The 16,991-nt window shown below is 35.9% G+C and overlaps 3 protein-coding genes and 1 non-coding gene across 4 annotated transcripts; 2 read left to right on the plus strand and 2 right to left on the minus strand.

Moving 5' to 3' along the window:
- Positions 1-1,122: 1,122 nt before the first annotated feature.
- Positions 1,123-2,971, minus strand: LOC130827361 (peptidyl-prolyl cis-trans isomerase FKBP13, chloroplastic-like). Its single transcript, XM_057693055.1, has 5 exons — positions 2,301-2,971; positions 2,123-2,215; positions 1,960-2,020; positions 1,821-1,889; positions 1,123-1,736 (listed from the first exon to the last, which is right to left on the minus strand). The coding sequence occupies exons 1-5, from the start codon at positions 2,634-2,636 to the stop codon at positions 1,672-1,674; spliced, it is 624 nt and encodes a 207-aa protein (XP_057549038.1). The 5' UTR covers positions 2,637-2,971; the 3' UTR covers positions 1,123-1,671.
- On the plus strand, positions 1,412-1,483 carry TRNAK-UUU (transfer RNA lysine (anticodon UUU)). The gene has a single exon. It is a non-coding gene; the product is annotated as a tRNA-Lys (tRNA).
- Positions 2,972-5,215: 2,244 nt separating the features above from the next.
- LOC130827363 (uncharacterized) lies at positions 5,216-16,973 on the minus strand. The gene is made up of 3 exons (XM_057693058.1): positions 16,832-16,973; positions 12,564-12,653; positions 5,216-6,987 (listed from the first exon to the last, which is right to left on the minus strand). The coding sequence occupies exon 3, from the start codon at positions 6,220-6,222 to the stop codon at positions 5,467-5,469; it is 756 nt and encodes a 251-aa protein (XP_057549041.1). The 5' UTR covers positions 6,223-6,987; positions 12,564-12,653; positions 16,832-16,973; the 3' UTR covers positions 5,216-5,466.
- LOC130827362 (receptor-like protein kinase FERONIA) lies at positions 8,066-11,589 on the plus strand. The gene has a single exon (XM_057693056.1). The coding sequence runs from the start codon at positions 8,593-8,595 to the stop codon at positions 11,236-11,238; it is 2,646 nt and encodes an 881-aa protein (XP_057549039.1). The 5' UTR covers positions 8,066-8,592; the 3' UTR covers positions 11,239-11,589.
- Positions 16,974-16,991: the final 18 nt, after the last annotated feature.

Consider the following 16,991-nt stretch of genomic DNA (forward strand, 5'->3'; position numbering starts at 1 on the left):
GTCAATGTCAAATTGTAGTAATAAAAATGTGATGTACTTAGTGAATGAATATTGATTGAATGACCATGATAGTAAGGTAATGTCAAACCATGAACCGGCATGTAAAATCCCGGCGCTCATGTTGGCCGGCACGTAAAATGCGGTGTAAGACAGGGGGTTAGCTACCTATCCTATAGAGCTCGAGCATAAATTGTATTGGAGGGGTGACGACTCCCACCAAAGTTAGGGTTTAGGACTACGGTCCTCACCTAACCAGACCCTTACATATATCAGGTGTCATATTGATGTGCTTGTTGATCAGTGATAAACTTGATTAGTGTTGATGCTATGATGCATGGTACAGTTATGAGTATTAACCAAATCAATTTACTTAAGTGTTAAGATTATCGAATTGTATAAGTACAGTAACGTACTTCTGTAAGGATTGAGATTGGTATCTTAATGACTTAAAAGTATGGAATAGAAAAAGAATATGGTAAAAGTATACGGTGATGTCAATTAATTATAAGTCGTACTTAAATTATTATTTTGTATTTGTAGCTTATAATTTTCGTATTTTGAGCTGGATAGGAAGTTATGCTCGGTGTTAAGCGCTGACCGATTCAATCGGCTGTCATCCGTATCATGGATGGCAGCATTTTGCAAGATTTAGTTCAGGTTCCAATCCAAGCCGCAGAAATTACTATTTATCGAGAACTTAGCTGCTTTTTATATCTTTATTGATGACTTGATGATGATATATTTTTCCCATTTTTAGCAAACAATATTTCTTATCAGATGTAATATTTACTTTTGTTTTAAATAGTTTCAGTTGTTATGATTTAAAATTTTTAACAGTCTAGCATTTCGTGACTTCCGCAATATTCTTGTAATATATATTATTATTAAATGTTAATTATGTATCGAGATTGCCGCTCCTGTTATAATTGTCCAACATGAGAACTCATTAAATGTATTAGTAGTTTGGGGCTTGAAACAAAAAATGGAGATTTTACTATTGTTATGCCTAACAGAAACTCTTCTATTATAATTAAATGTTAGCATACTTGTTGATGCACTATTTTAATTCTAAATATCTTTAAATATGTTTCCTTAGAAATCATAAAAAGTTAAGATTTGAGATGAATTAAATAAAATCTCATTTATATTTTAATATATATAATAAGGATAAAATACAATCTAAGAATAATTGTCGAATATTATCAACAAAACAAATAAGACTTTCGATCCTAATATAATGAAATTCATAATAAACTTGCCATTAATACCAACCGGTTGAAATAAGCAAGATTATAACCGAATTATTTGCGTTTGAGGATTCCGCATCAGAATCAATACTTGTACGCTATAATATTATTCTTTTTCTAACTCTATATATTTATAATATCTAAGAGAATAGATAAATAATAATGCCGTCTTAGCTCAGTGGTAGAGCGCGTGGCTTTTAACCACGTGGTCGTGGGTTCGATCCCCACAGACGGCGTTTTAAATAGTATTTCTGAGTGATTAGTACAAGTTTTTAATAACCTGAAAAAAAGCAAGAACGGAGTCTTGTTTTAATAGAAGAGCAAATACAATATTTCAAATGTCATGAATTTGATTCCTCTTTCTTTTGTTCCGCCTACAAGAATTTGACGACTTGTAGCAACTTTAACAGATATCTTCTCAGGCTCAGGCTTTGCCTAAGAACTCCACATCGAAAAAAAGTAGAGAATTTGGAGGAATTATGCAGCTACCTAAATACCAATTAATTAATGATGAGTTCAAACACAGAGACACAATGAATAGACATTTTTAGCAAACAAGTTAACATATACCACCTCCTCTACATCCTGCTCCCCTCATTCCATAGCCAAGCTCCGGTGGAATCATCAATCTTCGTTTTCCTCCTACATAACTTAGTAAACATCATGATACCATTTTAATCAAAATGATGAATAAAGAAAAAAGATTTGATACCTGGCAACATTGGAGGGACTCCTTCGGTCCCTAAGATGCCTTCATCCCATCCTTTGATAACCTTTACTTTTTTTTTTTTTTTTTTTTTTACATTATTAGTCTTTAAATTAACTCATCAACACATCACACATTAAGTAAATAAAATTAAGATGAAAAAACATACTTCACCAACACCAACACGAAATGTTAAAGGCTTTCCACGGTTGTAGCTGCTATCAAATACCTTGCCATTCTCCAATTTTCCCGTATAGTGTGCCTATTATTTATCAATTTTTAACTGTTAGTTTTCTTGACGATAACATAACAACATGATGAATATAATATTATTATAAAAATATAACCTTAATGAGTTGACCTTTAATCGGAGGAGGACCAGCACCAAGAGCTTGGTCGCAGTAAGCAAGACCAGATGGGGAAGAAGTGAAGTCACAAGATTTGGAATCGGAAGGGAATGAAAGAAGAGTAGCTAATACTAAAGCTCCATTACAAATTACTTCTCTTCTTCCCAGCCAATTTTCCGGCTTCTTCTGGTTATTAACATATACTGTAGCAGCAGTTTGAGAAGCATTAATCTTTAAGATGTTTTTGTGTTGTAATAATGGATGACAACTGTTACTTTTCGCTTTCTTTGTTTTCTGAAGTGGGAAATTAGCAACAGATATTCCCACCGACTCCATTCTTTTAGAATCACTTAGTAGTAGAAGATAAACATAAACAAATGGAGTATAAACTTACCAGTTACCACCCAACACCCAACACTCACGATTACACCACGTGGCAATCTATCTACGTCTCAATTTATGTTTTTGGTATTATGGATAATAATAAATCAGGACTAAATTATTTATTTATTACTTTCAAATGCTGGACAGGTTAATATTTTAATTTAAAAGGATTAAGGCTGATTATTTAAATTAGGAAACAGAAGTGTAACGCGTTAGACGGTCACACTCCCACACAAAACGCAGTTGTGCCGCTCTGGCTAATGGCCCCTTAATCCATTTTTCATATCAATTATGACCTGTGGCCTCTGCCTGTGGGGCCATATATTTTAATCAACTCACATTTTATTCTTACCCTTTTATTTAATTATGATTTGTGTGAGAGAGAATGAAATAAATGGTTTTTTCATCCATCAAGTTGTCCTCTTTTCTTAAAACTTTCAAAATTAAGAAAACAAGTAAAATATGAAAATTTAAAATAAGTAAAATTATCCAAAAAAAGCATATATTAAGTTATGTTTCAACTTATTTCTAAATATAAGCGTCTAATTCTCAAATCTGAGGTGTGGGTTCTGTTCGTACTTACTAACTGCGAACATGAGTTATTGGCTTTTTCTTTTACCAAATATCCTATTCACAGTAAGTAGCTTGGTTGATTTTTTTTACCAGTTTGCCTTTATTCGCAGTTACTAACTGCGGACAGAACTAAAGCTGAGCTCTGGGCTGGAGGCGCTTACATTTGGAATAAGTTGAAATATAGCTTAATGTATTTTTTTTTTATAATTTTACTCATCTATGTCAAAAATTCAATAAAATATTAGCTTGTTTTTAATTTATTAATGGGCCATAACTCAACGAGTCAACAAAAACTTTGTACACTAGCTAAAACATTGTCATTTTTGGACAAAATCAGTGAGGTGTTATGAACAATTTTGAACTTTTGGGAATTATATAGAGAAAATTACTAAAAACTACCTATTCTATAGCAACTTTTGTAAAAAACTACCTCATCTAATTTTTTTTGCAAAAAACTACCTTAAATAGTTAAATGACAAACGTTTGCAAAAGACTACCTGATGACGAAATCAGTTAGTTGACCAGCACGTGTCTCACGTGATTTACTTAAGGCATTGATTTTTCTGTTTGAAAACACGATTTTTCCTAATTATTTCCTCTTTCCCCTTGAAATCATAAGAACCATAATTCTTCCCCTTTCCCTTTCAATTCCTAAGAACTCTAATTGTTCCCCAAATTAAATTATGGCTTCACACCAAAAAAAAAAAGTTCAACAGATGTGCTTGAGGATTTCCTTTTGCAGAGAGAATTTCTTGGACTAAGGAAAATCTTGGAAGAAGGTTTAACACTTGCAAATTTTTCGATCCTGTCATGAATTGGAGGGGATGCAACAAGTTCAAATGGATTGATGAACCTGAAATGGTTGGTTGGCAAAGACAAGTGACGAACACACTTATTGAGGAGAAGCGACATTTATCAACAGAAATCAAGATATTGACTTCAAGGGTTTGTTGCCCGGAACATAAGAAGGAACAAGCAATTTTAGAACTTAAAAGGACAAAGAAGAAATTGATGAGCGAGAGAAAGCATGGAAAAGAGATATCAAGCTTTGTATTAGATTTTTTATTTGGTTTTTTCTTGGTGTTGATTGTACTAATGAAGGCTATGTAACCTTCAAACAATATATATATCAACATCAGTGTTATGTAATAGTGAGCATGGATTGTAATTGTTGTTTGAAAGCTTTTATAAACATGATTATGATGAATGAAGAGACTGATTTTCTTCATTACTTTGTTGCTAATTATCTAATATCAATAGATGTTCATTACATACATTGCATAAACTAACCATAGTACTTCCATAACCTAACATAAACAAGCTAACGTAGTCAAAAAAAGTTGTTCCATAACCTAACCATAGTACTTCCAACAAAAAAAGTTACAAATTCTTCATTACATACATTGCAACTACATTTTTCTACTTTAATTTTGAGAACTTGAAGATGCTTGGGTTGAAATCATCCTTGGGGTTGCACCTTTTGCTCCTTTCTTGTTGCATCCATACGTCCAAGATTTCTTTCTACCACCCTTTGATTGAAATGAGGTGGGAGCATTGTTTGCAGGGGCAACAGAGCTTGCAGTTGTTGTTGGCACCATTAGTGTTGAGCTTTGAGTTGTAGGAGGGGTTGCGCTTGTTGTTGCAGGAGCGGCTGTTGTTACATTTGCTGTTGGCACCATTGGTGTACTACCTATGCACTTGACTATGGCTATACTACCTAGGCTGTAGTTCTTAATAGCCTCTGCATAATCCCACACTCTACCATACTCCTCATTTGCATCTCCAAATATTAACTTCCTTGCATTCCACTTTGCCATATAACACTTAGAATATTTAACCTCACAACCTAATTCCCTATATATTCACCCGTTATTGAAAGGCCCTCACATCCCAACAAGGATTCTCCCTCTAATCCTCTAAGTACTTCTCAGCTAAGTACAATGTAGTAACCTTATTATTGTGATGTTGGTGACCACAACTGTGATCAGGAATATATGTCCTGATCTGAAAAGTCTCTTCTTCCTTTAACTTAATTGCATGAACCTTAAAGCTGCACTTCTTCTTTGTCCCACAAACATAGTTAACTATCCTAGTTCTTTCTTTCTTGCAATCACATCTATTGTAGCAATACACAGTCACCCTAGTACTACCATTGTGCAAGTAATAATAGTTATATCCACTTTCAATGGCATGATACCTCAAAGCTTTTCTAAAAAACAGAATTGAAAGGGAATTTCAAGCCAAGGGGCAGATTAATTTTACCTTTGAAGTCAACCTCAGCATTGAAGGTTGGATATGATGTTTTCCCCTCCTCATGGTCCTTCAAAGTCTCTTCATCATCACTGCATACTTCCTCATCACCTTCATTGTAGTAGACATCCCTATTTCTTTCCTCATTCACCTCCTTATCCACAATCCGCCTAAGTTCTTCATCACCTAACTCTACATTATCCAAACCAAACTCTGTATTCTCTGCAAACAAATCAGTATCATCATCATCCTCTGAGTCATTCCCAGAACCAACTCTGTAGTTACTATTTTGTGAAGTCTGTGCACTTGTTGTTTGGGTATTTGGTGTTTGAGTACTTGTTGTTTGTGGAAGGTGTTCAGAGCATTGAAGTAGGGTTTGGATAGTTGTCTGTGTTTTAGATCTAGGGTTTGAGTGTAATGACACATTTAAAACCTTGTCCTTTAGTGGTGGTCCCCTTTTCAAATGACTACTTGGACTCTCCACATCACCACCAACCTTGTCTCCCACTTCACCCTTATCTATGTCCAAGTCATCACCTAATCTGCACACATCATCATCAATGTCCATGTCATTTGCCACATCTTCTTTAGGCATTTTTTTTTGATTTTTTCTTAATGATTTCTTCACCTCTGTCATCACCCCCATGAACAACATAAAGATGGTACCAACCATCAGGTTCAGTGCTTTGAAGGAAATCTGGGATGCACTTGTCATCCTTGATTTCTACCATACTTGCAAACATAGTGTAGCCATACCTCTTGTACCAAATTCTACCAACATCAGCATAGCCTAGCTCATTTCTAATCCAATAAGCCATTTCAAAATAACAAACCTCTTCTACATTTGGGTGCAAGCTAAGTCCTAAATGTCTATATTTAGTTTTGCAGTTTTTGGTAAAAAAAAACCCACCAAAGTATAAACGAATGTTCACTAGCTTCATCATCTTGTATGTAGAATAATAATGTGCAAAATTACTACAGCTATGAAATCGCAGCACCACACATAAAGATATTAGATCACAACACATATACAACAATCAACAAGCATCATTAAATTCAAGCAAATAAAATGCAATCAGAAACCCTAGAAAATAAATTCAATTTTACAAGGTTTTGAAAAAGAGAAATTTACCCTTACTTAGTTACCCACTTGAAATCAACCCTTTTTTTCCTTTGACAATCTCCTTTTTTTTTTCATAAACAACAAATTGATTCAACTATACATGAAGGAACGTTTTGAAATCTCAAACGAAAAAAAAGAAAGATTAAGAAAAGAGAATAGAGGATCGAGATTGGGGAGTAGATTAATGAAATAAACCCACGCATTCAAGTACTAATTTAGAGCATATATGAGAGAAAATTGAATTTGGGGGTAGATTAATGAAATAAATAGCAATTACAGAACTTACCAGTTGATTGGATGGAATAACTAATGCCGCATTCAAGTTTTGATTGAGTGTTGATAGATGTCTTTCATGATCTGTGAGAGCAATCATCAAGTGAGAGTGGAGGGAAAGGAAATGACGACGCCAATTAAACATTTCATAACTTTAAATGAAGTCATGCGCAATTGAAGAAACGTTTATGTCATTTAAGGTAGTTTTTTGTAAAAGAAATTAAAAATACGTAGTTTTTTGCAGATGGTACTATAAAATAGATAGTTTTTAGTAATTTTCTCTAAAATATATGACATTTCACAACTACGTGTAATGTAAATTAAAGCAACATTATAAATAGTCTATTTATGACATGAGTTTGAACTCTAAAAAGTCGTAAAACAATGAAATCTTATATCTTTTCAAACAAGCAATTAAATCACCCTAGTTTCTTTGCCAATATGTCCTCAGTCTAATAAATGACAAATATTTGAATTAATAAGTTAATTTTTACTCTTATCAATCTAGTCATATACTTTATTTTCAATTTTGACAAAAAATAGTCCAAGTATAGGGGAAAAGTGAAGGTAGCACTAACTAATTTACTTTTTTGACGAACAGATTATTATAATGGACTTGAACCAAAAATGTATTAATTATTTTTTTTTTTTGGAAAGCTTTATTACCTACTGATTCAAACATCTAGTTTTCATCCTCCACTAACCAAATTACATTTCGCATATTTGACTTTGTCAGTTCTTTGTTTAAGCCCAAAAAGCAAAAAGTTGTTCTTTCCAGTTTTATTTCATTGATTTTTGGCTTTTATTCACTTTTTTCTAATAAACAATAAATAATTAATAAATAACTTTTATCAAATATTTTTATAACAATTGGCCTAAACATATATCTTAAATAATCAGCTTATCAACCAATAATTTCAATTTCAACTAATTAAATCAGCAACAACTTTAACTAACAATCATCTGTTAAATAATAAAAAAAATATACCAAAGAATTAGAGTATATACAGCTTGTAATGGGACTACAAAAATGTGAAAAGGCAGACGATGAGAGGGGCATAATGGACAAAATACCCTTGCTGTATCACACAAAGTCACAGCTCATTTATGTATTACCACTACCGGTACTTCTATGAAGACTAGTAGTAATAGTAATTGTATACGCAGAAGCTTAAAACCAGTAACAATGAATTAAATCATTAATTACAAATAATGAAAAGGAAAAAAAGTAATATAAAATCAAGCAATTACCTACAATATTGGTTTTTCTTGTCATAGCAACAATCTCCCTTTTCTTCTCTCTCTTCATAGGTCCTTCCTCCATTACCAAGTACCAAAATTTCTCTCTAAACCTAATCTTTCTTCCTTTCTCCCTATTTTGCAATCCCAGATTTCTAATTTCTGATTTCATCCTTCTTCTTCACTCCAAATCATAAAGCTTATGACTTGATCACTTTCCCCTGCAAATTTTTCTCTACTGAATCTGGGTTTTGCTGCTTCTTTGTCAACTTCTTGAGCTGAGGGATATTCTAAGTCGGGTGTCTTAAAGCTCCAAACTTTGTTGGTTCTCAGATTAATTTTCCTGGGTTAGTACAAATTTTTGTACTTTTTGCTGTTATTTTTTTTCTTTGAATCTTGTTGGTTTATCATTGTGAATTTATATCAACAATACCAAAGATCTTTGATGAAATGGGTAGAATCCCATTTATTATTCTTTGGTTATCTGTATTAGTGAATGTAATTGTAGCACAAAACTATACACCAAAAGATATTTTCTTGTTAGATTGTGGGGCTACGGATCCTCATACTACCGATTCCGACGGTCGGAAATGGAGCTCCGATAATGGATCCAAGTTTCTGTCATCACCTAAAGGGTCAACCACTGCTACAGCTGCTACTCAATTACCTGATGTAGGGGTGGTTCCTTTTATGACTGCTAGAATTTTCCAATCCAAATTTACCTACAATATACCTGTTGCTTCTGGTAGGAAATTTGTCCGGCTTTACTTTTATCCGAATACTTATTCGGGTCGTAATACTACCAATGCCATATTTTCTGTTACCTCCGGCCCTTACACCTTGCTTAGCAATTTTAGTGCTGCACAAACTACAGAAGCTCTTAACTATGATTACCTTATCAAGGAATACTCCCTTAATGTGGAGGGTACGACTTTGAGCCTTACCTTTACACCCTCTTCGAATTATACCAATTCTTTTGCTTTTGTGAATGGTATTGAGGTTGTGTCTATGCCTAATGTGTATTCCGATGCTGATACTGATGGGGCTATTATGGTTGGTGGAGGTGTTCCATTTCCAATTGATAACTCTACTGCCCTTGAAGGTTTGTATCGGTTAAATGTGGGCGGAAACTATATTCCCCCCACACAGGATACTGGCCTTTTCAGGGCGTGGTCTGATGACACGCCGTATATATTTGGGGCAGCAAGTGGAACCACCAGTCTTAAAGATCCTGAAGTGAATGTCAGTTTTCCGAGCAACTTGCCCTCGTATACTGCGCCGGTTAATGTTTACTCCACTGCGAGGTTCATGACATGGGATAATAAGTTGAACCTGAATTTCAACTTGACATGGTTGTTTACAGTTGATACTGGGTTTAGTTATATGGTTAGGTTGCATTTCTGTGAGATCTTTGCCAACATAACAAAGCCCAACCAGATTGTGTTTAATATCTACATCAACAATCAAACTGCAGCTTCTTCTGTTGATGTTATTGCGTTGGCAACTAGCAATGGGGTGCCTAATGTTCAAGACTATGTGGTGATGCTTCCCACTAGCAAGGATCCTCAGCAGGATCTGTGGCTTGCACTCTACCCAGATACCTTCGATAAACCCCAATACTATAATTCATTTCTGAATGGAGTGGAGATATTTAAGATAAATAGTACCACTGGTAATCTTGCTGGGCAGAATCCAGTTCCAGCCCCTGATCAAGATATCGATTTAAACCCATCGGCTACCTCTCATTCAAGTAGTCATGCTGCAGCTATAGGTGGCGCGGTTGCTGGAGGGGTTGGATTGATCTTCCTGGTTGGTCTTCTAGCTTGTTTTGTCTCTCGTCGTAGGAAGTACGGAAAAGTTTCCAACCCGAGTGATGGTCCATCTGGTTGGCGTCCCCTTTCCTTGTATGGAAATTCACATACCTCTGGTTCTGCTAAAACGACTACCACTGGAAGCTACACTTCTTCTCTTCCGTCAAACCTCTGTCGGCATTTTTCTTTTGCGGAGATCAAATCTGCCACCAAAAACTTTGACGAGTCTCTTGTCCTTGGTGTTGGAGGTTTTGGTAAAGTATACAGGGGAGAAATTGATAATGGGACGATGAAAGTAGCTATCAAGCGTGGTAACCCTCTTTCTGACCAAGGTGTACACGAGTTCCAAACGGAAATTGAGATGCTCTCCAAGCTTCGTCACCGTCACCTTGTATCCCTTCTTGGTTACTGTGAAGAGAACGGAGAAATGATCCTTGTGTATGATTACATGGCTTACGGAACCCTTCGTGAGCATCTCTACAAAACTCAAAAGCCCCCTTTGCCGTGGAAACAAAGACTGGAGATTTGCATCGGTGCTGCTCGTGGTCTGCATTATCTTCACACTGGTGCCAAGCACACTATCATTCACCGGGATGTGAAGACAACCAACATTCTCTTGGATGAGAAATGGGTGGCCAAGGTTTCTGACTTTGGCTTGTCCAAGACCGGACCTTCCTTGGATCACACTCACGTCAGTACTGTTGTGAAAGGTAGTTTCGGATATCTGGATCCTGAGTACTTTAGGAGGCAACAACTTACAGACAAATCAGATGTTTACTCATTTGGGGTTGTTCTGTTTGAAATTTTGTGTGCTCGTCCTGCCCTGAACCCCTCTCTACCAAAGGAGCAAGTGAGTTTAGCTGAGTGGGCTGTGTATTGCTACAAGAAGGGGATGCTGGATCAGATCATGGATCCATATCTAAAAGGAAAGATTGCACCTGAATGCTTTAAAAAATTTGCTGAGACTGCTATGAAATGTGTTTCGGATCAGAGTATTGATAGACCGTCCATGGGTGATGTGCTGTGGAACCTCGAGTTTACCCTGCAGCTACAGGAGAGCGCAGAGGAGAGTGGTAAGGGTGTTGGTGGGGTGGAATTTGTTGAAGGCAAGTATGACATCGAGTGTGGAAAGAAGGATCTTGATGAATCACGGGGCTTGGATGGAAATGCAACAGATTCAAGGAGCACGATGAGCATTGGAGGCCAAAGTCTCGCCAGTACAGACTCAGACGGTCTGACACCAAGTGCTGTCTTCTCTCAGATAATGAATCCAAAGGGACGTTAAATGGCAAAAAGTTTGGGAATTTCATGATCACAGGAATCTGTGTTGCTGTCCTATATACTAGCTAACGAGAGAGTATTTGGTATTCGGTTTGTAAACAAGTTAAGGAACTCCGGCAATTGATGATCAGACTGATAATTTAGTTCTATATACTATGTTTTTCCATGAGTTGGACACTGCAAATGATTATGATTGAATCTTTGATTTATAGCTTTAAGTTGTATCTATAGTTGTATTGGAAGAGTGAAACTGAAAAGGTTCAATCAATATTTCCATAATGTACTTGTATTTCTTTATTGTGTATTCATTTATATTTTCAACAAGTTTATAGTGGGATTCATTGATTCTTCAAAATTTGTTTTTAGAGTCAAATTGAGTTATGAGGAATTGTGGGTGTGAATTTTGAAAGCGTTGAGTTTTAGGTTAGGTAAATCTATCTAATCTTTGGAAGAATTCAATCAACCACTAATTATGGTTGTCATATTCATATGTGAGTGAGCACATGTCACATGTCACAAGGTGGGCATTGGATGAGAGTGGGACCCATTCTAATTTGTTCAAGATGCTACTTCTATTCCTTTGACACTTTCCAGTTTCCACTTCATAGTTCATACCATACCATCCTTTTAATTTTGCTGGCTTTCTATTTCTATTTGTGATTCTAATTTTATATTTTGTTTTTTTATTATTATATAAACTCATTCTATCAAATCATTGCATAAAAAATATGCTTAAAGGAATATTAAAAGGATGGGAAATGGTAGGAGAAAAGGTCAAAAATGAGCTGAAAATGGGCTGGAAAATGGAAAAAACTGGTAATGTGCTGTATGTTTGTGTCATTATCAATAAGACACCCCATTTAGCAGCTATTACAATTACATGTCTACCACTTGTTGGTTAGGTTAGTTTGTCATCCATAAGACAACTCCAAATAATATTTTTTAAAAAATAAAAATTGAATGATTCTCCCTTCCATTCTCAGAGTTTTAGAGAATATTATGATTAGTACTAACATCATTGTTTCTAGTTTCTACACCTAAAGAACAAAAGAGGACATGAAATTGCAAAACTTTAAAGATTAGGACAAGTATTTAACCAAGACGTCTGGTCTGGTCTGGTCTGGTCTGTAGTCTTCAGTTCAGCGGATTATCAGCATCTGCGCCCTCACCAGTTAATTGAACCAAATCAATTAATCACAGTTCTCAACGATGTCACTAAATCTAACACACCAAAACCATCCTTTGCCGGTTAACAAAAGGACAAGTACCATTTGCAAGGAGTTAGCAATAAGACAATAATCAAACATAAATCAGCTGTGAAATCCATACCTCACGCCACGGATATTCAGTGGCTTCATCAACCACGAGGTGCGTTCCACAAGGACCACAACTGGTCATATTCCTCAAGTATCCCAGTCACTATAAAAGAAAAAACATAAAGAATTTCAAAGATATAGAGTCTACAATCAACACAAAATCACATTGATAAACGTTTAAGATAAAATTGATCCAAGTTGTGTGGTCAAATTTAGGGATTATAACAAATGCCAAAAATTTGATCCCAATACATAATCAAAATAAATTAACATGACATATCATTGACAACAAAGATTATATTTTAATCTTCCCCATCTAATACTTGAATATTATTATGAAAATCAATTAAAATCATCATCCACATATATTCTCCGCCAATATTCATTCCAATCTATCTCAGTCTAGTTATCATAGTCATGTTTCAGCCTACCTCTTCTTCTACCCTTCTCAAAGTTCCAACCTTCTACTTTTTTAACTGCTTCGGTTTTTCTTTACATAATTGAACCTACGCAGAAGATTTTGTTTCATTTTATCTTCTTGAATATCTAAGACTTCAAAACCCTTTATTCATGATGTTCCAAAATTTGAATATGGAGTTTGAACTATGTAATGAGCCGAATCCGAATTTAGAAAATATCAGAAATAAAATTTTATGTAAATTGTACTTTCCATCATAAAATGCCCCAACCTACTCTCATAATTCAGATGTAGTAGATGAAATGTGAAGCTTGACAATGCATATAGGATAAACCAAAAGCTACTCTTTGATAGGCCTAGTGAGATAAAGGAGGCAATAAGGTAAAAAGAACCAAGCAAAATTGCTGAACATAGATTGATCTTTATGTTTTCAAATCACGAAAGGTTATCCTTTTAGTCTAGGCTCCTCTCTCACTACACCATAATTTTAGAATTTTCAGTTCAAACATGTGAGGAAACTATGGCATACCCCCCAAGCATCTCAATAAGTCTCAGCACAATATACATTCCCTCACAAAAATAAACCATGAATAGTTAAATGCTATTGTTGAGTGTACATCACAAGTTCCACATCGAAAAAGTAAAAAGGTATCGATAAAGATTTAAGTGATGCAACTCCAAATTAGTGTGAAAGTACCAAAAGCAAATTCGTGCAGGCTTGGCCCAAAGCATACAATATCATATAAATTCGGATCACTCACCACCGGTGGTGGGCCCAACAAATACATTTGGAAATTGGAATGTAATAGAGAAACAAACTTTGACCAACAAATTCCATTCACAGGAATGACATCATGAGGCATGAGGCATGGATACAACAGTACACCACTAACAGTATGCGTACAGAACCACAGATAAACCAAGTGAATGGAGAACTCAAAAGCTGAAAAATAGAAAAGCCAACAGATCCAAGTTTCTGTAGAGCATAAAATGATCTTGCGCTCATGCTAATTGATAAAGAAGGAGAAGCAGCTAATATTCAGCTTTTGTTATGTTAGTTTCTTTGTTGAACATAGAAGTAGCTAAGTTCCACGTTTCAAATCATGGTTTTTATTTACTTCAAACTTCTTTTTCAATAGTGCATCACAATTAAAAAAAGAGGTTAAGTCCATGAGCGAAAAAAGTGTATCGTATAGGATACTGCACTAATTTAATTAAGATCTATTACTCATCAAATGACAAGCACCACATCCTCCACAAATCATAGAACAAGCCTAATGTACACTGACATATTAGTCAGCCTGCTCCACAAAAAGTAAAAGCAATCTTACAACATCATGTTTTCTACCTCCAAAGAAGCTTGAGCCACCCTTGCACATACCTATGTAAATCCATCCTGTATCCATCAACTCTGCAATTAAATCAAAAACACTCATAAATGTACTCTTTCCATTACCGACTACATCCAAAATCATAAAAGAATCTCCGATGAACTTGCTCCTCCTAGTCGTCCTAATCCCAATGATGACTTAGTAGAAGAAGGCTTACGTCAAGACTCCGACTATCAAACCGTTATTGACGGTGTTCACAACCGTGATACTCCCATTGCCTTTGAAACTCTCCATGAAAAACTACTTAGCAAGGAACTTCTCTTGCAACAAAAACCCACACCAACACTTTTTCAAGCTTCTGCTAACCCTATACACCTTCATTGGACTCCCCCTCTATCCTATCAACAAAACCCACCCACCTTCAAGGCTCGCCATTCTACCCCTAATTCTTCTTCCCATTCTCAGCCTCCCAAAAACAACCACAATTTATCATCTTCTTACTCTCAACCACCACCACATTTTAAACCCTTCGAAGGCAAGTGTCAATGGTGTAATACTAAAGGCCATGTTCTTGCTTATTATCCTACTTTTCAACTTCATCCTAATATTACTATCCCACCTAGACCTTTCCGTCAAAACCCCCAAACCTATACTACCACCCTCCAACCACAAGTGCACCATGCTAGTGAATTCATCTCCAATTCAAATCCTCATACGTCATGGCTCCTTGTCAATGGCGCCAGTCATCACGTCACCAAGGATCTTGGTAACTCATCTCTTCACTCTCTTTATAATGGTACCGATGAGATTGCTATTGGTGATGTTTTTGGATTGCCATCTACGAAAAGCTCTCTACGGTCTTAAGCAAGCCCCTCACGCTTGGTACAATGACCTTCGTGTTTTCTTACTCTCTCTTGGGTTCAAAAACTATGTTATGGATACTTCTCTCTTCTACAATACCACTGCTACCACCCACATCTTTAATCTAGTTAGTTGATGATATTATCATCATGGCTCTAACCCATCTATTCTTAGTTCTTGTATTTTGCAACTTGCTGACAGGTTTGCTCTCAAAAATCTTGGTGACCTTAATTACTTCCATGCTTGACGCCTCCCGAGTGAGCTCTCCTATAGATCCTAACATATCTCTCTCTATCAACTCAGGCACACCTCTTCCAGACCCCACAGAGTATCGAACTTTTGTTGGTAGCCTCCAATATCTATCCCTTCCCCATATTGGTATTGTTTTGTCGTTAATAAACTCTCGCAATATATGCACACCAACAAACATCCACTGGAAAGCCCTAAAACGTCTTCTACGCTATCTTCGAGGCACAACTGATCTTGGCTTACAATTATATTCCAACTCACCATCTATTCTTCATGCATGCTCTGATGCTGGCTAGAGACCGAAATAACTTTGTCTCCACAGGTGCTTACATTGTCTGAATTGGACGTAATGCAATATCATGGCAGTCTTGCTAACAAAAATTTTATGCTCGTCCATCAACTAAAGCGGAATATAGATCTATTGCCAGCTGCAAAAATTCATTGGGTTACCCACCTTCTGTGTGAACTTGGGATAAAACTTCAAAATACTCCAGCCATCTACATCGACAATATTGGAACAACTCGCCTAAGTGCTAATCTAGTTTTCCAATCAAGAATAAAACATCTTGGGTTGATTATCATTTCATTCGCAAATGTGTTCAAGGTGGTAAGCTATGTGTTACTAGTGTTCATCAAGATGATCAACTTGCATCATTCTTACAGAATCCCAAGCACGCCCACGTCTCTCCATGCTAATATCCAAGATTGGCCTTACACTACAAACATCTATCTTGCAAGGGTATGTAAGGAAATAAATTATGTTGCAAATCCTTCCATACAATATCTAATGACTAGTTAATTGATTCTAATGACTAGCTAATTGATCCTAACAGCTAGTTAATTGATTCTAGCCTAATTGTTTCCTCTCTAGATTGATATTATTCTATTGAAAGACTAAGTAGACATAATTGTGTAATCTCTCAAGCCTTAGAAGTCCATAATAAAAAAAATGCGGTGATGGTCACGATCACTATCAGAATGTTGATGCGGTAATGGGAGTGATGCGGTTATCATATCGCCTAAATATCGGTCGAAACCATAAGATATCCCTTGATGCGGCCAAAACGCGGTTTTTTAACACCTTTACAACGCGGGAAATATCGGCTCGTTTATTTTATAAACCCTTACAACGCGGCCGATGCGATGCGGCCTTGCTTTATTACTCTATGCGTAGAACTAGTCTAGGGTTGTAACATTCGTTCAATATAACCATTACACTGATATTCACCCCTTTCACTCTTATTCTTATTGATTAAATATCTCAAACCAAAGGAATATCAATATACCCACAACATTTTAGGGGTAACAAATAACAAGTGACAAAGAGTATGAGCAATGTTTAACAACATGCAAGAGATATTAGATTTTAAATTGACCAAGTACTAACAATCTTAATTAGTAAGAGAGGAAAATTTATTATACCTATTTGGGCAGCAAGAGTTGTATGGAAGAGAAACAACTCAAGAAGACTATGCTTGTGTCCTTTCCTTGCCGTTCCTTTCTTTTTTCACATAAAAAAAAGGGAGAATTAAGAATGTTACTCCTGTTAAGGAAGCAAAGAAAACGTCTTATAAGCTGACCC

Source organism: Amaranthus tricolor, chromosome 11 (assembly GCF_026212465.1).
Source record: "Amaranthus tricolor cultivar Red isolate AtriRed21 chromosome 11, ASM2621246v1, whole genome shotgun sequence".
In the NCBI taxonomy this organism is placed as follows: Eukaryota; Viridiplantae; Streptophyta; class Magnoliopsida; order Caryophyllales; family Amaranthaceae; genus Amaranthus; species Amaranthus tricolor.

What these genes read in the sequence shown, in the direction of transcription:
- LOC130827361 (XM_057693055.1), bottom strand. Translation starts at nt 2,636, where the DNA reads ATGGAGTCGGTGGGAATATCTGTTGCTAATTTCCCACTTCAGAAAACA. An exon ending in TTCGTGTTGGTGTTGGTGAA is followed by an intron (nt 2,021 to 2,122) that starts GTATGTTTTTTC and finishes AAAAAAGTAAAG; the next exon opens with GTTATCAAAGGATGGGATGA. An exon ending in AGTCCCTCCAATGTTGCCAG is followed by an intron (nt 1,890 to 1,959) that starts GTATCAAATCTT and finishes TAAGTTATGTAG; the next exon opens with GAGGAAAACGAAGATTGATG.
- LOC130827363 (XM_057693058.1), bottom strand. Translation starts at nt 6,222, where the DNA reads ATGACAAGTGCATCCCAGATTTCCTTCAAAGCACTGAACCTGATGGTT.
- LOC130827362 (XM_057693056.1), top strand. Translation starts at nt 8,593, where the DNA reads ATGGGTAGAATCCCATTTATTATTCTTTGGTTATCTGTATTAGTGAAT.